The 19,733-nt window shown below is 48.0% G+C and overlaps 3 protein-coding genes across 6 annotated transcripts in view; 2 read left to right on the top strand and 1 right to left on the bottom strand.

Annotated features, from left to right (window-relative positions):
• Nucleotides 1-16,630, top strand: part of JPT1 (Jupiter microtubule associated homolog 1) — a 16,977-nt gene extending 347 nt beyond the window's left edge. The window contains exons 1-5 of one of the 3 annotated variants that reach the window (XM_029928396.1): nucleotides 77-258; nucleotides 9,368-9,510; nucleotides 9,869-9,966; nucleotides 10,869-10,887; nucleotides 15,612-16,630. In XM_029928396.1, coding sequence (XP_029784256.1) covers nucleotides 248-258; nucleotides 9,368-9,510; nucleotides 9,869-9,966; nucleotides 10,869-10,887; nucleotides 15,612-15,760 — 420 coding nt within the window. In that variant the 5' untranslated portion in view covers nucleotides 77-247 and the 3' untranslated portion in view covers nucleotides 15,761-16,630. Of the gene's footprint in view, nucleotides 1-76; nucleotides 259-2,010; nucleotides 2,029-9,367; nucleotides 9,511-9,868; nucleotides 9,967-10,868; nucleotides 10,888-15,611 lie in introns of those variants that run through there. The other 2 variants (XM_029928395.1, XM_029928394.1) reach the window with 2 other exon arrangements.
• Nucleotides 14,363-19,733, bottom strand: part of ARMC7 (armadillo repeat containing 7) — a 24,121-nt gene continuing 18,750 nt past the window's right edge. Inside the window, exons 5-7 of the transcript XR_003904623.1 lie at nucleotides 18,102-18,290; nucleotides 16,935-17,070; nucleotides 14,363-16,712 (exon numbers count right to left, since the gene is read on the bottom strand). The gene's annotated coding sequence lies outside the window, so the exon portion shown is untranslated. The remainder of the gene's footprint in view (nucleotides 16,713-16,934; nucleotides 17,071-18,101; nucleotides 18,291-19,733) is intronic.
• The window catches only part of NT5C (5', 3'-nucleotidase, cytosolic), a 2,934-nt gene continuing 1,796 nt past the window's right edge, over nucleotides 18,596-19,733 (top strand). Inside the window, exons 1-3 of one of the 2 annotated variants that reach the window (XM_029928390.1) lie at nucleotides 18,596-18,819; nucleotides 19,233-19,333; nucleotides 19,414-19,480. In XM_029928390.1, coding sequence (XP_029784250.1) covers nucleotides 18,634-18,819; nucleotides 19,233-19,333; nucleotides 19,414-19,480 — 354 coding nt within the window. In that variant the 5' untranslated portion in view covers nucleotides 18,596-18,633. The remainder of the gene's footprint in view (nucleotides 18,820-19,232; nucleotides 19,334-19,413; nucleotides 19,481-19,733) is intronic. The other variant, XM_029928389.1, reaches the window with a different exon arrangement.

Raw genomic sequence — 19,733 nt, 5'->3', positions numbered from 1 at the left:
GGGGCCGCGGGGGCCGGGCAGCGGGTCGTTGGCGGTAACGTCCCCTGGGCGTCTCGCTCGTGCCCGGCCGGGCGGCGGGACTCGGCCGTCTGCTCCGTCTTTGTGCCGTCCGGCGAGCCCGGCGCGCCGGCCCCGCCCGACTCCCGCTCCTTCCCATTCATTCCTCCCCTGGAGCGAGGGGTCGGTCGTTGGGAGAGGACCCGGGCCGCTCGTCCTCGCAGTGCTGCGGGTTTTCGGTAGTCAGGCCATGCGGAGAGGGTTCGTTTCCTTCCCTTTGCGGTGCGGCTGGCCCAGCCCCAGGGCGGTGGTCTTGGCCCCCACGTGCCCGGGCAGCCCCCGGGGCGTCCCGGTCAGGCCCCATTGTCCCACCTCTGGCCACGCGCTCTTGCCTCTGGCCCCGGGCAGGTGGCGGTCCCTCGCCCGGCGGTCACCCCCCTCCGGCCGCGGCGATCCAGTCTTGTGGGCTCCTACCCGCTGGGGCCCGCCCGCCAGGTGGCATTTGTGGTCGGGCGGGGCTGGTCATCGCGACCAGCGATGGGTCGGGTCCTGGACGGGCCCAACCGTCAGCCCTCGGCGAAGTGCTTCCCCTCTGCTAACAAAGGAAAGACCCTTGCTCCATCCCCTCCCGCGCCCACCTCCGAACGCGAAAGGGGTGGGGGGGGGCCGAGCCTGTCCGAGCGGGTTTTCTGCGCTCAAACCTTCGGACCTCGGTCTTTGCATCCCACCTCCTTCCCTTCCCCCTTTGACGTTTGTCAAACGAGTTCTTCCCTGGCCCGGGCTCCCGAGCTGGAGGTTTCCTGTTCTTGGGCGGGGCCGGAGACATCCATTGTCTCTTCCGTACTATCTGCACCTGGGAAGCCAGGGCCTTTCTGGCCATGCTGGCTACTGCATTAGGGGAAGAGGGTACTGGGTGTTGGCCCTGGGATCCTTTTCCAAGCCCTGGCCCGACTTGGTGGAAGGGGTTGGAACCGGTGGAAGGTGTCCACATTGTCTCGGCGAATTGCAGTGTTCTCTTTTAAGACGGGTTACAGGCGTCTCTGGGATCCTGCTCAGGCCTTGTCGGAAGCTGAGGCTTCACTTTTTCTAGGCATCTATTCTTCCTTGATCACGACCTGCAGTCGTGCGCGTCCAGCCTGGGGGTCCTGGGCAAGTGGCACAAAGGGAGCCATTTTGTGGGGCTAAGAAGACAGCCGTGAAATAGCAGTGCCTCCCTGGGGTTGGAACTTGGGGACAAAAAGCTGGCCTGAGCAGCGAGGCTGAGGCGGGAGCTTGGAAATGACATCCCTTTTCAACTCCTTCCTTTCTTCCCTAACACGATGTAGAAAAGTGGGGAAGATTTAAAAAACTAAATGAGTGAGCCCTGGCAGGTTAGGGCCATTGAGTAGGACAGCCCTACAAAAATCCTGGTCACTCCCTCTTCTGTTGTCATCCTTGCAATCAGATCATTTTTCTTCAGAGGACACTGGAACACGCTGAACCTCCGTTTTTCTTTTTGTGCCATGTGGTCAACTTTCTGCTGGTCAGACTGCGGTGGCTGGAAAGTGAAGATGTGTACATTTTGTAAAAAAAAAAAAAAAAAAAAATCAGGTTTTATCTTTTGGGGTTGGGTGTAGTTTAGCGCTTCATAAAGAATTTCGGTAACCAGCTCAAAGGAATCCTCATGCCAGTTTTTTGATGTGTTTATTCGAAATGTGAGATCGAAATGGTTTTGGGTTCTGCAGAATAAATGCTTTCATTCACCTTTTGTCATCAATTTCCCTCCAATATTGTGATCCCGGGACCGGAGCTTTGTTCTTTTATTTACTTCCTATCTCTCCTTCCTCTGTAATCTCACCGAATTTTCCTTCACTTGTTTCTGCGGTCACATTCTTCTGGCTCCATAAGCACATTATGAATTTAGTCTGGGAGGGGATGATCTGCAAAGATCACATGGGAACTCCGGCATTTAGAGAAAGAAGAAAGAAAAAGAGTGATTTTTTTTTTTTTTTTTTTTTTAATTGCTGTCCACAGTACATGGGCCCATTTTTGGTGAGTCTCGGGTAGGTATTCCTGGTTTGGTTATCCTGGGGCTCAGAAAGAGCAGGAGAAACTTAAAAAAATAAGACTGAAATAATTTCTTTCTCAGGAACCAAATCCTTTGTTTGGGGCCGTCTCACTGTTCCAAATGGCTCTACAGCAGTGACGTCATCGGAGCAGCTATTACCTGCTCTTGCTGGAGGAACACAGACCTTCCAAAAGTTGGCCGCTCAGAGCTTTGACTTTGGTTTTAAGCTGGTGTTTGGGCACCAGTGCCTTTTTTTCTTTTTATAAGGCCAAAAAAATACTTCCCAGACCATTAGGGTCCTGGAGATTTTATTCTGGCTCAAATAATTCATGAGGGTTTAATTATGATGGTAAAGGGGAAAAAATATCGTTCTAGTCTCTACGGAGTAAAGGGGATGACAAGGAAGCAAGTGAATTTTGATTTTATTTCAAGTGTTTTGTGTTGACTTGGGGACAAACAAAGGATCAAAACCTGGTGGTTTAAAACTTTACCATCAGAGAAAGCCTATTAAGAATTTATAACATAGCTTTAATTATGATTTAAACCATTTAATTAAGCAAACCTAAAATTATCAACTTTATATAACGTATGCCTGATTACTCTTAATTCATATAATGAATTTAATCCAAGTGGATATTTAACATCTAAAACTTGAAAAAAAAAAGTAGGATTATAAATATTTTACATGTTACCAAAAGCACAATGGGTCTCCTACCCCCCCCCCCCCCCCCCCGCCCTATGGGGAGAATCATGACATTTTTATTTAGTGTAATTTCCATATTGAATTTTACTGTGGACAGACACAAATTTGGGATCCAGGGGAGGACAGGATGCTAGAGGACATAGAGAAGAAATGTAAGACAGTCGGATTGGAAAACACGCAAACTAATCAAAACACCAGCTACATACATAGATGTGTAGGAAAATGAAAGAGAAAATGGCCTTGTGTGTCTCCTGTATTTTAGCACGTTGAGCACTTCTGTGCTGGCCAGGGGCTGAAGACTTGGGCTCTGGTCCTTGTCCCTGTCAGTTAACGTAGAACAGTTTCTTCAGAGGCTCTCAGGGCTTGGCTTTGTGCTCTTAAAAATGAGGCTGCTGGACTAGACGGAACAGAGCCCAGCAGTCACCCAAGGGCTAAACGCAGTGGGCACCTGATTTTTACATTTATAAATGGTTGCAAAAAAAGATTCATTTCATGACTTGTAGAAATTATAGGAAGGTCAAATTCCGGTGTCTATAAATAAAGTTTTATTGGAACAGAGCTGTTTGCATGTTGTCTGTGGCTGCCTCTGTGCCACATGACAGAGCCCAGTTGTTGCAAAAGACCACATGATCCACAGGCCAAAAATACTTACTTTTGGGCACTTTGCACCGAAGGAGAGGATCCACTATCCTTTCCTCTGTGTTCTACCTGATGTCCTTTGAGCCTGTGGAGAGCTACTAGTCCGCTTTATGGAGGAGGTGGAGGTTTAAGAGATGGGCTAGGTTTTGAGGAATGCTGGAGGAAAGGGTGGACAGTGCTCTAGGCAGGAGTAAAGATGGGAGGGAATAGCCCAAAGTGGAGATAAACCAGAACTGTTCTGGGGAACAGTGAAGAAAGTGACCCGACTGGACTGGTGAAGGAGATGGTAAGAACTAGATAATTGGTAAGGTTGAAAGCCTGTGTGGATAGTTTGTCACATTGCCTTGTATCTGCTGGCTTGTGGGTAGTGGGGACACGGTAGAGGGTGTCCAGGCCAGGGGTTAGCTGCACCCGAGGGAGCAGAGGGGCCAGATATCTGCTGAAAGATCCAAGGGGACCCGATGTCCACAAATGACCACATACAGTGGCCAGGGGCAAAAGCAGTGCTGTCGAAAGGAAGATTGTCAGGGAATTCTGGAACCCAAAAGGAGTCTTTGGAAGAATTTTAGATTAGTGGCAATACAGAAAAATATGAAGTATAAAAAAGGACATTGAAATTCACCTGAAATCTGACAGCACAAACCCTGGATACTATTGTGGCATATGTACCTTCAGGCATTTGGGTCTAGTTGTGATGCTAATAGCCACAAGGGCTATGTTCTAAGCACAGGATATTGGATATCCTTAGAACAGTCTTATGAAGCAGTTACCCCTAACCTCTTTTTATAGAAGAGAAAAGCAGAGGCAACTGGGTGGCTCAGTCGGTTGAGCATCTGACTCTTGATTTCAGCTCAGGTCATGATCTCAGGGTTGTGGGATCACGTCTGTATTAGGCTCTGCTTAAAATTCTCTCTCTCCCTCTTTCTGTGCCCCTCTCCTCTAAAAAACTCTCTCTCTCGGTCTTTTAAAAACAAAAACAAAAGAACATTAGAAGAGAGAAGCAAAACAGAAGTTAAGCAATTTACCTAAGATCACGCAGCCAGATAAATTTCTCTCTGTACACGTCACTGGGCTTATGTTTGTCTTCTAATGTTTTTCAATCACTGTTTTGGATAACTTCTCACATCCACTACTGAAGGTAACTCCGATGTATACAGCTTTCTGTTGTATGGACATGCTTTGATAACTAAGCCCCTGCTAATGGCCAGTTAGGGTATTCTCATTTTTATTTGTAGATGGACATTAAAGAAAAAATTTTTTTTAACATTTATTTAGGTTTGAGAAACTGTGTGAGTGGAGGAGGGGCAGAGAGAGAATGAGACACAGAATCCAAAGCAGGCTCCACTCTCTGAGCTGTCAGCACAGAGCTCAATGTGGGGCTCGAACCCACACACCATGAGATCATGACCTGAGCCGAAGTCAGATGCTTAACCCTACAGGTGCCCCTGTAGATGAATATTTTTAATGGAGTATCTAGATTTTACATATATATATATATACATATATATATATATATATATATACATACATACATACACATTATATATATATATATACATCTGGTTTTCTTATTAGAGTCATTTTTGGAAGTAGGATTCATATAAAAAGCAAACAGTTGACACATTATCAAAATGTCCTTTAGAAAGTTTGTACAGGGGTGCCAGGGTGGCTTAGTCGGTTCAGCATCTGACACTGGCTCATGTCATAACTTCGAGGTTCATGAGTGGGAACCCGAATCAGGCTCTCTGCTGTCAGCGCAGATCCTGGTTTGGGTCCTTGGTCTCCCCCTCTCTGCCCCTCCCCCACTGGTGAGCATGCGTGGATGCCTGCGTGCTTGCTCGCTCGCTGTCAAAAATAAATAAACAGGGGCGCCTGGGTGGCTCAGTCGGTTAAGCCTCCGACTTCGGCTCAGGTCAGATCTCACGTTCATGGGTTCGAGCCCCGTGTCGGGCTCTGTGCTGACAGCTAGCTCGGAGCCTGGAGCCTGCTTCCAGTTCTATGTCTCTTTCTCTCTCTGCTCCTCCCCCTCTCATGCTCTGTCTCTCTGTATCAAAAATAAATAAAACATTAAAAAAAAAAATATATATATATATAAAAGAAAATTTGTACAAACAGAAGTTTGTATGAAGGTGATCCTAGTCTTGAAGAAAAGGGGTTTCTTTCTAAATACAAGATGAAAGCCAGAAACCATGAAAAGATGGACGAATTAAACTTGACAAAAATACACATAATATTTGACAAAGGATCATATCACTAGTATATGAAATGCTCTTAAAAATAAGTAAAAGAGGGCATGTGGGGGGCTCAGTCAGTTAGACAGCCTCAGGTCATGATCTCAGGGTTCATGGATTTGAGCCCCGCGTCGGGCTCTGTGCCGACAGCTCAGAGCCTGGAGCCTGCTTCGGATTCTGTGTCTCCCTCTCTCTGCCCCTCCCCCACTCACACTCTTTCTCTCAAAAATAAAAACATTAAAACATTTTTTTTTAACATACTTAAAAATCAGATTGGAACAACTCCTTAACAAGCTTGATCCTAGAAGACACATAAAACATACGTTCTTTCCAAGCATATATAGATTTATAGAATTAACTACATCTCATCAAATTTCAAAGGGTTCATGTCCTACAGACTATTGTCTGCGTTGTAATTAAAAGCTAGAAATTAATAAGCCAGAAAGACCCCTGTTTGGAAACTGGTAGATGTACTTGTAAATAATGTATGGGTCACAGAAGAAAATAATGGAAAGGAGAAAATATTAGAATGCAACAATAGTTAAGAAAAAACAAAACTTGGAGTAGCACCTGGGTGGCTCAGTCAGTTAAGCATCTGACTCTTGGTTTCGGCTCGGGTCATGAGCCACAGTTTGTGGGTTCGAGCCCCACATCGGGCTTTGTGCTGACAGCATAGAGCCTGCCCTGGGATTCATACATTCATTCTCTCTCTATCTCTCCCCCCCTTCCCCCCCATCCCTTCTCTCCCTCCCTTCCCCCCTTCCCTGTTTGCTCTCTTGGTCTTTCTCAAAATTATTTAAATAAACAAAAACTTTGGAATGCCTTTAGACAGGTGCTCAGGAAGGCGTTTATGCCGTGTTTAATTTTTCCTTTATTTTTTTCACTTTTTAAAAAAGTTTAGGGGCGCCTGGGTGGCTCAGTCGGTTAGGCAGCTGACTTTGGCTCAGGTCATGATCTTGCAGTTTGTGGGTTTGAGCCCCGTTTCTGGCTCTGTGCTGACAGCTCAGAGCCTGGAGCCTGCTTCAGATTCTGTGTCTCCCTCTCTCTCTCTGCCCCTCCCCAGCTCACGCTCTGTGTGTCTCTCTCAAAAATAAAGGTTAAAAATTTTTTTTTAAAGTTTAAATTTTAGTTAACATGCAGTGTGGTATTGATTTCAGGAGTAGAATTCATTGATTCATCACTTACATACCACACCCAGTGCTCAGGACAAGTGTCCTCCTTAGTGCCACCATCCACAAAGCCCATCTCCCACCACCTCCCTCTGTCAACCCACAGTTCCCGGTCACTAAGTTTCTTGTGGTTTGTTTCCTTCTCCCCACCCCCTTCCCATATGTTTCCTTTTTCGTTTCTAATATAAGGAGCTGTGTTTGCAAATGACAACTGTTATTTGGAAACTTGGTTGAAATGGACATCCTCCTAGAAAAATATTTCTCAAACTGACTTACTAGAAAACCAGACTACCTCTCTTCCTGATAATAGAATTGAATCAGTAAGTAGAAAATCTTTTCTTCCGAAAAACCATCTCTGTTTTCTATGCTTTGAGCAGTGACGGGACAAGTTAAATTGAGTTCTTCCAGGGATGGGACACGTTGGTCAACCCAAGGCAGGAAGCTTTCGAAACAGACAAGTGCTGAGTTTTCTTGCGGAGCCCAAAGCTACGGATGTCCAGAGGTGCCTGGTATCAAACATGCCAGTTTCTCACTCGGACTTCCTCCTTGTGGCCAGTGTTCATGTTGATTAGTGAGAATACCGCGGTGCGAGTGTGTAAACCGGGTTCGCTGGCGATGCTGAGAGAGGAGCCTAGAATCGCTTTCCTTGGCTTCGCAATTGGTCAACTTAACTTTTATATGTACAGTCTTCTATTTTTAATTTTGCTGAAAATAAAAATGGAAATGCTTTCTGATAAATAACAAGATATGCTCCTAATCTTTTTTGCAAATGCATCCAGCTGAGACTCTTAGGCAAGGTCCCTTAGGTCTCCTGCCCTTATGTAACAGGGGACAGCAGTTACTTGTGATAACTTTCAGGCTTTCTCAGCTGCCTTGCAGATCAGATGACCTTACTACAAATATTATAATTTTTTAATGTTTATTTTTGAGGAAGAAAGAGACAGAGTATGAGTGGGGGAGGGGCAGAGAGAGGGAGACACAGAATCCAAAGCAGGGTCCAAGCTCAGAACTGTCCACCCAGAGTCCGATGCGGGGCTGGGACTCTCGGACTGCAAGATTATGACCTGATCTGAAGTTGGACGCTTCATAGCTGAGCCGCCCAGGGGCCCCTGTATTATAAAACAGCATTTTGTATCTTAACATCCAGTGTTGAATTTTTTAAAACTTCTAAGTTTTTGTTGTTGTTGAGAATAATATTAGTCTCAGGTGCACAACATAGTGATTCGAGAATTCTATGCATTTATAAAATGCTCACCACGATAAATGTAGTCCCCATACAAGTTTATTATATTATTGACTGCATTCCCTATGCTGTCCTTCTCAGCCCCATGACTTATTTATTTCTTAAATGGAAATTTGTACTTTTTTCCCCTTTACCTGGTTCATCCACCCTCCCACCTGCCTCCCTTTTGGCAAGGGAGTTTGTTCTCTGCGTTTGTGATTCTGTGTATGTTTTCCTTTTTTTTTTTTTTTTTTTAAATTTTTAAAAATGTTTTATTTTTGAGAGACAGACAGTGTGAGCAGGGGAGGGCCAGAGAGAGAGGGAAACACAGAATCCGAAGATAGGCTCCAGGCTCTGAGGTAGCTGTCAGCACAGAGCCTGACGCGGGGCTCGAACCCATGAACCATGAGATCACAACCTGAGCCAAAGCCAGACGCTTAACCAACTGAGCCACCCAGGCGCCCCTGTGTCTGTTTTCCAAATGTTTGATTTATTTTTGGGAGGGAGGGAGAGATAGAGGTGGGGGGAGAACACATGTAGGGGAGAGGCAGAGAGAGGGAGACAGAGAATCCAAAGCAGGCTCAGTGCTGTTGGCACAGAGCACAGAGCCCAATTCGGGGCTCAAACTCACGAATCATGAGATCATGACCTGAGCTGAAGTCGACACAATACACTAAGCTACCCAGGCGCCCCTATTTCTGTTTTGTTTGTTGGTTTGTTCATATGGTTTGTTTTTTGGATTCCACATGTAGGTGAAATCATGCAGGATTTGACTGTTTCTGACTTACTTCATTTAGCACCACACCCCCTACATCCAGCCATGTTGTCTGAAATGGCAGGGTTTCATTCATCTTTATGGATGAGTAGTATCGATTTTCTTTATCCGTCCAGCTATCGGTTGACAGGTTGCCTCCGGATCTTGGCCATTGTTAATAAGGTGCAGTGAACGTAGGGGCATATGTATCTTTCCACATTAGTGTTTTTGGGGTAGATATCCAGAAGTAGGATTACTGGATCATACGGTATTTCAATTATTAATTTTTTCAGGAGCCTCCGTCCTGTTCTCCACAGGGGCTGCACCAGTGTGCACCTCACCACCAGTGCAGTGTTCTCTCTCCCTAGCTCCTTGTCAGTGTTATCGTTTCTTGTCTGTCTGCTACTAGCCATTCTGACTGATGTGATCCGGTGTTGACTTTATACCACAACAGAATCAGTTCCCTTTTCCCATCACCAGCTCTCTCATGGCGGGGGTGGGGGGTGGGTAGGAGGAAGGAATGGGTGAGGGAAATGAATTTGAAAGGTATTTGAGAAATGTTCTGGTATGTTCTGAAGTGGATGTGTCTCTGCCGTTCCTCCAAGGGTTTTGCGGCCTCCAGGTGGTGGATCCAACTTTTCATTAGGCTTTGATGAACCAACAGAACAACCCGTGAGGAGGAACAAAATGGCCTCTAGCATCTTCGGGACACCTGAGGAGAACCCCCCGTCATGGGCCAAGTCGGCAGGTACTGCGTAAACCCGTGACCACTGACCCCAGGCACAGGTGCGGCATGATGAACATCTACACTTGGTTTTGGGCTGAGGAGCCGGCTCTGGCCCAACCATAATGAGACCGACAGTTAAATCTTGTCAGTGGGGGAAAGCCTGGGACTAAGAAAAGGGAGACCCTGAGCCTGGGGGAGGGGTCAGAATAGGGGCTGAGGTCGAATTGCGTTATTTGGTCCCTCTGTAGAATTTTTAGGCTCTCACTTAACCTGGGTGCTCATTTTGTGACACAAGACTCACACGAACATCATTCACGACAGAAGTGTTTTGCTTTCGGTCTTTCTGTCATCGTCCTCAAGAAAGTATGTTTTGACTCAGGTGCCAAGCCTAGCGGTGGCAGAGAGGACTCTGAGTCCTCTGGACCCCAGAGAAGGAACTCCTCTGAAGCGAACTCTGGAGACTTCTTAGATCTGAAGGTCAGTGCGACAGCACAGGGGAAAGGCAAGGTTTTGAGGTTAATCCCGTTTGGAAGCTCACGTCCTGCCCGTTGTAATAAGAGCTTCGGGTCTGCCGCTGGCACCTTACCTAGAGCGGATCAGGGATGGGACTGAGGCCACACTGGTGCTGGAAGGTCGCTAAAGAGTAAAAGTCAGAAAAGCGAGGTGACACGATCCGGGTCTGTCCAGATGCCTCTCGTACCAGTTGGGTTCGTCTCTCTCCTTTCGCGGTCGATTTTGGGAACTCCTGGATCACGCTTCTTACCTAAGTGGTGTGTGGGAGTGTTTCTGAGGTCAGAGACTTGTGTTTTCGTTGTTGGCAAACGGTGCCCGCGGTTGTGAGCCGAACTCCAGGAGACCGCAGCCCGGGCGCTGCCATCCGTGGCGTCTCCGGGCAGGTGCCTGGAAACCTGGTGGGGAGGCGCGAGTAGGGCCTCAGAGCACACAGAGGCCTCAGCTGTCCGGGTGTGGAAACACCTGTCATGGACTTTGGAATTTACAGCGGCCCCTCAGCAGCCAGAGAAGGAGAAAGGAGGGGGAGCATGGAAAGATGAAAACCTTACCAGTTTCGCATTCTGAGTAAGGATCCTCTGAAATGCTAATTGATGTTAGGCCATCAGCCTAAATGTTAAGGGGTTTTTTTTTTGGTGTGTTGGGTATTGCTGGCACTGGGGCAATTTGTCACGCAGCAGTTTAGTGTAGCATTGTCCCAAAGCAAGTATGAAGGTTGTGATGTAATCGTGTTGCAGCCCGACCCTGAACATGACTGCATCAAAATGAACCTTTGGTTTAGATAGATAGTATCCTCTCAGGACTGTGACTGCTTTATTTGTTACAAAACTAAAATCTGAAGTAAAATTTTAATTTCTGTTCTTTTCCAGGGAGAAGGCGACATTCATGGTGAGTCTCTCTGAAGTCCACATTTCTGGTTCTGTAATTGGTTTTAGAATAGAGCGGAATTTTTCTTGAAATCGTGTCTTGGGGAGTGAAACCTGGCTTTGCCCCAAGAGCCAGCATACACTGGGTGGAGAGGAAAGAAACACGAAACTGGGAGGTTAGCAAACATGGCCACATGTGGCCACACGTGCGTCCACCGCCGTGGAGAGCAATGCCAGAAACACACAAGGAAGGAAGAAGGGAGAGTCCTTCACACGAATGTGTGTGCAGTAGTCAGCCTGGTGTCTGCTCCTCTTAATGAGAGCTTTTCAGTAAAAGGCCCTGGCGTTTCTAGCTTGGCACACAGCATTTAATTTACAAACTTTGATTTTACACTGAGGTGCTTATTCAGCAAGACTTTGGTAACTCTGTGATCTTGTGGCTGCTGATTTAGGAGGCAGGTATAAAATCATGCATGTTACCAATTACGTGTGGAAAGGAGCTATAATCATTTCTTTAATGAGGTTAACTCTTTGAAGTACTTATTGGCACTTCCTTAGCAGGTGCCAGAGAACCGCTTCTGCATGTAATGAAAGGCACATGTGTGTCGGGCAGCAGGGATCAGGTGACAGTGGACTGGGTGACATGCAGCGGTCGGAAGGCCCTCCGGTCCACAAGGAGGACCGTTGTTACATTTTGGGAGGCAGTCTCCCCGTGAAGCCAGACTCCTCTCCTGCCCCCTCAGACAGCGTTACTGATGCAGACGGTGGGAAGAGAGTCTGTTGGGCCTTTGTGAGCGTTACCTGTGTTCTTCCTCCGTGGACAGATCACTTTCTCACTGGTCTGAAGATGTGTTCACATCCCATGTGTTCTGTCTGGGAAGACTCTTCCAGAAGTTAAAAAAAAAAGTCTTCAAGTCTTTTCAGTTTTGCTGCTTTTCATCTTCTGAAATACTTCCCCCGGCAGACCTTACTTAGCAAGAATCAGCTAACCCTTAGTCGCTACTTTTGGGCAGGGGATTTGGTTAGGAATTTGGGAAGCCTGGAGAAGTAGGAGAGGGCCCTGATGCCGTTAGGAAAAAAGTGTCCCTTGACCTGCAAATAGTCCTCCCCCAGCTCGGTTTCAGATTATTCAGGTGAGCAGCACACTCACGAAATTGCCAAGAAATGACAAAAGGGCATAATAATCCAAGATCCCTCTGGGGGAGTAGAGGTCAACCCCGATTCTGTGGCCAGTTTTACTTCAGAGCCAAGCTCTTCTGGTTTAAGACATTTGGTTTGGATCTAAGGAAGACTGCCTTCTCTCTTGGAGAGTGAAACCTAGGGATGGCTCAAGGGGGCAGCGGAGGGAGAAGGTCCGCAGAGTTTAGGTGCAGGTCTTGCCTTGCCTTCAGGCAAGTTATCGGCCTGCCGCGTCTCTTGCTGTTCTGATGGTTCACCCTCCTAGTGAACCACTTGCTCATTTATCCTGACGTAGGTGTATGTTCAGCTCCCTCGTTGATGATGTGCCCAAGAAGACAGACAAGTTAGGAGTATATTAGATGCGAATTATGGTAGAAGTGTTTGTGTTTAAAGTCCCATTTTTCAATCATTAGATTCAACGGGCAGAAGCTTTCTTGGTCCAGTCCTATTTAAGTTTCTAAAGCCTCTCAGTTCCTGGACTGATTATTTTCATTACAGACTAACGGGACGGAGTAGCAGACTAGCTGCCTCCATTCTTTCTGGCTGGAGCATTTCTGAGCAGACAAAGGATCATTTATTTATTTATTAAAATTTTTGGGGGGGGTGTGTGGGGGCAGAGATAGAGGGAAAACGAATCCCAGGCAAGCTCTGGGCTGCCAGTGCAGAGTCCAGTGCAGGGCATGAACTCATGAACCATGAGATCATGACCTAAGCTCAAGCCTGACACTTAATCGACTGAGCCACTCAGGCGCCCTGATAAAGGAGCATTGATTTTTTTTATTAAAAAAAAATTTTTTTTTAATGTTTGTTTATTTTGCAAAGAGACAGAGACAGAGCATGAGGGAGGGAGGGTCAGAGAGAGAGGGAGACACAGACTCAGAACCAGGCTCTGAGCATCAGCACTGAGCCTGACGTGGGGCTTGAACCCACAAATCGAGAAATCATGACCTGAGCCAAAGTCAGACGCTTAACTGACTGAGCCACCCCGGTGCCCCCAACAAAGGAGCATTTAAATTGAGGTCTACTGTGGTTTATTCTCCATATGTGCTTTTTTTTCCTTTTTTGTTATGTTACCTAGTTGTGAAAGACAAAACCTTTCCTTTAATAATGAAACAGAGGTGCCTGGATGACTCAGTTGGTTAAGCATCAGACTCTGGATATTGGCTAGGGTCATGATCGCCTGGTTTGTCACATCAAGCAGGCTCTGCACTGCCAGTGTGGAGTCTGCTTGGGATTCTCTCTCTCTCTCTCTCTCTCTCTCTCTCTGCCCTTCTCCTGATCATGCATTTTCCTAGGTTATTTATGGAACATTTATCAGAGGACTTGGGTACTCAGTGTTGATGGATTTGATCCTGCTTCCCGTGCAGATGAGTGTAGCAACAGGAAACTAAGGGGTGACCCTTTCTCACCAGGCTTTTAGTACATCACCATGAGGGCTGTGATTCTGGAAAGCTCCATACTGACTTTTACTTATAGCTAAATACTATAGAACATCACGTGTTATGTTACTTTTATAGAATGTTCTAAAAATTCATAAAAGAAAACGTCAAAAGCCACAGTAGCATATTTCTGAGATTTTGTTGAGTGTCTCATCGAAGACCTCTTCCCCCTCGGACTTCTCAGTATCAACTGGCTAAAGCAAAACTTGGTACGAGTGCTTTTAGGAACACGAACTTGTAACGGTTAGTCTTTGAGGAACTTAAAAAACTTCCATTTTTCCAAAATGAGAACTTTTTGTTGGTGTCTGGTATGAGGGCCATGTGAATTTCTTACGCAGTATATAGATCGTAACCAGTATTCCCGGCTCCCTGCATCCAGGGCTTTGGAACTCCTTAATCTAGGGGAGGGAATAAACGTGTCTTTACGGTAGCTTTTCTCCCAAGTTTTATTAATTTGTGTTTGGTTTCCTGCACTAAAGTTGCCTTTGTGTGTATGAGAAAGAGAGAGATTAAGGAGGAGAGATTTTTTCCTAATTCTTTTTTTAACGTTTGAGAGCGAGAGTACATGTGCGTATGTGCGTACACGCACGCAGGGGAGGGACAGAGAATTGCAAGCAGGCTCCACGCGATCAGCGCAGAGCCCAACTCAGGGCTCCGTCTCGTCAACTGTGAGGTCTTGACCTGAGCAGAGAGCCAGAGTTGGACACAACCAATTGAGCCACTCAGGCACACCAAGAAATTTTACTCTAAATTTTAAAAAAGTTTTATTTTTGAGAGATACAGAGCATGACTTGGGGGAGGGGCAGAGAGGGAGGGAGAGACGGAATCTGAAACAGGTTCCAGGCTCTGAGCTGTCAGCACAGAGCTCAACGTGGGGCTTGAACCTGGGAACGGCAAGATCATGACCTAGGCCAGAGTCGGATGCCCAACCAACTGAGCCACCCAGATGTCCCAAGAGATTTTGTTCCAAAGCAGGTGTTAGATTATGCAACTGAATTGAATCCGATGGTTTAACACTGAAATGAGACCTGGCATTTCATTATCACTTTTGAGTTTGAACAAAGACTTTTCCAGGTGTGGAAACCACCTCATAAAGAATATATGTTTGTTGGAAATTTCACAGATGAGTGAATCATCAAGCAGGCTCTAGGATGCTGGGTAAGAGTACACTGATTCTGAAGTCTAACCTGGAGCGACCTAGTGAACATAAATGGGAGTGACCTGATCAGGGGAGACAGTGCCAGCCAGTAGGGGAAAGGTAGACTGATAAATGATGTGGGTACACCTGGTTAGCTTTGTGGTTAGAGAAGGACATCAGGCTCACCTAGTAATCTTGGGAATGTGACATCAAACAGGAATGAAATAACATTTCCCCCATCGGTTTGGCAAATTTTAAAGTGAGGTGGTTATGGAATACTGGATGCGTGAAGGCGTGCGGGCAGCGTAGTGGGGCGGGGGCTGGGGAGGGAGGGCGGCGTGTGGGGTCTGTCCAGATTGAAGACGGCAGCCCTGGGCTCCCCGTGGGCGCCTCTTCCAGTCTTTGTACATCCCAGCTTTGTTTGGAATGGTTGGGTCGGTTCCAGTTTCGCTACTAGTAGAGCAAATGCAGTACTATATTATATCAAATATACTGAATCATGATAAAATACTATAAAGGAACTAAGTAGGGTGAATTACAGCCATGTATATAAATACGGGTAAATTTCCAAGTATAAAAAAGGAAGTTGATAATCATTTATGTTAAATACAACAACAAAACCCAGATGTATGCATTATCTGTTGGGAATAAAATGCACTTATAAGCAGTCAGTAAACATAATTCAGAGCAGGCCCTCTGGGAGTCAGGAGAAGAGCCCCACACGGATGTGGGCCTCTAACTTAAAATCCTGCCATCTTCATATATTTGTACAGTGTAGAAATGAGCACACAAAAAAGGCCTGGGGACAAATATGGCAAAACACTAACAGTAGTTAGTTTGGGTTGTGGGAACGTTCTTGAAGGATTGCTGTCCTATATCCGTAGGTAGGATTTGAACCATCCTCAAAAATTAACAAAACAACAAAAAAACCCCCACCTTATCCCTAGAAATAGTTGCTTAGTAAGGCTGAACCTCCTTCTGTTTTTCTAGAACATGTGGACACAGACTTGCAGGCCAGCCTGGGGCAGAGCGAGGAGAAGCCCGTGCCCGCTGCCCCTGTGCCCAGCCCAGTGGCCCCGGCCCCGGCGCCTTCGCGAAGAAATCCCCCTGGCGGCAAGTCCAGCCTCGTCCTGGGTTAGCTCCGACTCTCGAACTCTGTCGTTTTGTTTGTTTTCTCCATGCTTGTGAACTGCACAACTTGAGCCTGACTGTACATCTTTTGGATTTGTTTCATTAAAAAAGAAGCACTTTATGTACCGCTGTCTTTTTTTTGTTGGTTGGTTGGTTTTTAAAGAACAGGTTTCTCTTGATCTGTCCTGATCCCTCCGGGTCTGTGGGCCATGGCATGAGTGTTTTCTAGTAGTAGATTGGAGGGGAAGTTTTGTGACACTTAGTATGGTGTTTTTAAGAATAACCTGGTTCAAATGTGTTAGAGGATCTTTTGTACTGCGGTTTTTAAAACGCTTTTCTCGTCAGCTTTACCCGGGTTTACCAAGCCTCGACGGGGCAGACCAGTGAGCAGTCCACAGGCATGTTCCTTCCGGCCCCCGAACACAGGGCTGTCTTTACGCCAAACCTCCTCGTTGTAGCCCCGCCTTGTCCGTGCCCCTCGCTAAAAGCATCTTCCAGTGCCCTAAGGAACAGCAGAGGCCCGTGCCTCATGCCTTGCTGCCTGCAAAGCAAAAAACAAAAGCAAAAAACTGCCTTTCAAATGTCTGAACCTTAATAAGCCAGATGCTGACTCAACTAGCTGACGAGCCGCGCCTGCTGCTCCCGCAGAAGGCCACGATGTGCGCTCAGACCGACAAATTCGGGAGAGCGAGCGAGGGCGGTGAGCACGCAGAAGTGGGTCTTCGTCGTGCACAGACCCCAAGGGGGGCAGTGCTCTTCTTCGATAACTTGAAGCCGTGTGCACGATGCTGGCGCTTGACCATGAACCGAGGTCCTATCCTTAACATGTGTGTTGTACGATCCCGGACTGTTGCTTAAAGTAAACAATGTACAAATTTTGAACATTGTGTCCTGTGTCATCTTTTTGAGATTGTTTCACTGGTCTCTCTGTTCAGTTGCTTTTTTTCTGTACTATAAATCCTGCTGCACAAGAATTGAGGAGTCACTAAAGTTAAAAGACTAATGAAGGCCCAGAAAGGTAAGTGGGCTTCTCTTGAAAGAAAACAGGTTTGTAGTCATAGCACATGTTCAAAACGCCAAATGGTTAACTCTGATATGTGTGGTAATAAAATACAGAAGTAATATGGATAAATGATAAGCAAAATAATCATTAGGTAATATATTTTAGACTCTTCCACTCACCCTCTGTGCTGGGTGGTAACGGGTAAGGTTTTAATTCTTCTCCTTCGAGGTGCTTCTCCGTGGTGGGTGGTAACGGCAGAGGACTTCTGAGGAAGAAGAGGATCTGCGCAGACAGATGATAGGAAAGCTCTTTGTTCTAGGCAGAAAGTTCCAGATTAACAGACTATAGTAAGTGTTGAAATTGGGCACTAAGACTTGGCTTGTAGGTCTAGCTGCACCAGCACTCAAATGTTCTTTCGGCTTGCCATCTGGGGACCAGTTTACTACCTTAAAAACCGAGACCTTTGGGACAATGAGCATAACCACTGGCTCCCTGGGACATTTCTTTGGGAAGAAATAAGGGTGTTTATAGGTTCTGGGGGTGTAAAGCTTTTCTCCCTTGAGGTGCAGAGAAAGCATTTGCAAAATGGAGAATCGACAGCTTTGGTATAGGATCCGTCCGATTTTATGGAAACAGGTTAGCCCTACAAATGCTAGCCTGAGTTGTGGTTTTTATTAGGACTCTTTGGAGGTAGGGAACCCGTCTGTACCCTTCTAATGGTGGGGATCCTGCAAAAGAGATGGCCCCGATGAGTGCCAAGTTTGTACCTTGGCTTTAGTTATTTTTTGAAATTAAGTGCCCGATCAGAAGATCTACCAACCATTCTGATGCTATCAGAACAGGTTGTAGGAAATTCTAGGTAACATGTTTGTTAAAAGTGTTACATTTTCTACTTAGGATCTACAAAGTGGAGATGAAGGATCTTAAGATGATGGCAGAGCACTCTATTTCGTTGACAGTTTGGACTTTGTACCCAGTTTGTGTGAGTGGGAAGGGGGGGGAGAAACCTTGGAGGACTCACTATTGCTTACGTCTATTAACACCTCTTCTTGAGAACTTTTTAATGAGATCACTTTAGGAGAGACTAGTCTCCCTTTTGTAACATGTCTGTTACAACATTGGTTTGGAAGTACTGGGTGCTCAGATGGGGAACTAGGGGAAGATGGGTCACTTAAATCTGAGTTTATGGTTTGTAGGTAAATATATTTGGATGTAGTCAGGAAGTTGAAAAAATTCTACAAAGGAACGTCAATAAACCTTAGCAATGTGAAGCATTTTCTAGAGGGGGCGGCTGCCAATTCCAGAACAGAGATGTGCGGTCCACAGGAAGGACCTTCCCCGCCTACCTGAGCTTGTTGGAGCCGACGCTCCCCACTCTGGTCTGTGAGTTCGTCTCTTGGGAGCTCGACTCACGAGCCAGGGCCTTCAGCAGCCGTCCACTTCACAGTGAACCCCATGATTCACTGCGCAGAGCCCCCATGATTCGGGCCTTAGGGAGCTCCGGCCCGGCGTCCCCAGCGCGTTCCGTGCCCGTCCTACAAGCAGGGAGGGCAGAGCTGTGCCGGTGGCCCTGGGACTCAAGGTCTCAGGCTGGGTGGAGCCAGCCCCTCAGGATTCACCCATGGCAGAATTTGAGACCCGCCCTCGGTCGGCACACGACCAGCACGGGTCTCGCTTGGCGAGCGGGTACGTGGCCCGCGGAGCCCGGGCAGGGACACGTGCAGGCGGGCGCGCTCTCGGGCCGCCCTGCGCCGCCTCCCGGGGAAGGTCGCGCGCTGCCGCGACACTGGCACCCATGCAAATGAGCCCGGCTGCTCCCGCCCACCCCGGCGCCTCCGGAAGCTGTGGCCCGCGGACCCCAGCCCTGCGTCCGCGGCGATGGCGGCCCGGCGCACGCGGCCCGTGCGGGTGCTGGTGGACATGGATGGCGTGCTGGCCGACTTCGAGGCCGGCCTCCTGCGGGGCTTCCGCCGCCGCTTCCCCAGGGAGCCGCACGTGGCGCTGGAAGAGCGCCGCGGCTTCCTCGCCCGCGAGCAGTACCGAGCCCTGCGGCCGGACCTGGCGGTAGGTGGGGAAAGGGCGGGAATGCAGCGCCGGGTGTCTGCGGGCCGGGAGCCCTGTTCCCACGGTGTCCCCGGGCGCGGGGAGCGCCGACCCCACGGGATGCCCGGTAGCAAGGGCCCCGGACCCCATCGGATGCAAGGGAGCCCGAGCCCCGACCCCACACGGTACCCAGGAATGGGAGCCCTCCCCTTGGGCAAGACTGTCTGCCCCTTTGTTTAACAAAACCCTTCCTTTAGAATCCATTGTTCACCCTGGGCGAGAAAGTCCGTCAGAGTGTGTCCCCCTAGGCACACTCCTCTCCCAGTGGCTCTGATTTGGGGACCAAAGTCCCCCAGGAATCTTTCTTTGAGAATCCTCACTGGGGCTAGATCTGCTGGAGGCAGAAGCTGGGACAAGAACATGGTCTCTTTCAGGACAAAGTGGCCAGTGTGTATGAAGCCCCAGGCTTTTTCCTAGACTTGGAGCCTATCCCTGGAGCCCTGGAAGCCCTGCAAGAGATGAACAGCATGCAGGAGTGAGGAAGGGCAGAGGGGAGGGACGGTGGAGAAGCGGGAGGGCACCGCCCTGACTCTAACCTGTGCCCCTTCCGAGCAGCACCGAGGTCATCTGCACCAGCCCTCTGACGAAGCATGAGCGCTGCGTGGGGGAGAAGGGGCGGCTGGCCCGGCACGGCTAGCAGGCTGCTCCCTAAGTCCTGAGGTTTACAGTAAACCAGCAGCGGGGCACCGGGTGGCTCAGCCCCCTGAGGGCCAGGCTCTGTGCTGACGGTGCCCGGCCTGCTTGGGATTCTCTCACTCCCTTTCTCTCTGCTTTGCCCCTGCTCTCTCGCATGCTCTCTCTCAAAATAAACCAGAGGGAACACGGGGGGGGGGGGGGGGGGGGGGGGGGGGGGGAGGGAGCAGCCTCTCTCAAGG

This window comes from Suricata suricatta, chromosome 17, assembly GCF_006229205.1.
Source record: "Suricata suricatta isolate VVHF042 chromosome 17, meerkat_22Aug2017_6uvM2_HiC, whole genome shotgun sequence".
NCBI lineage: Eukaryota > Metazoa > Chordata > Mammalia > Carnivora > Herpestidae > Suricata > Suricata suricatta.
This window is presented reverse-complemented; position numbering and strand designations above follow the sequence as displayed.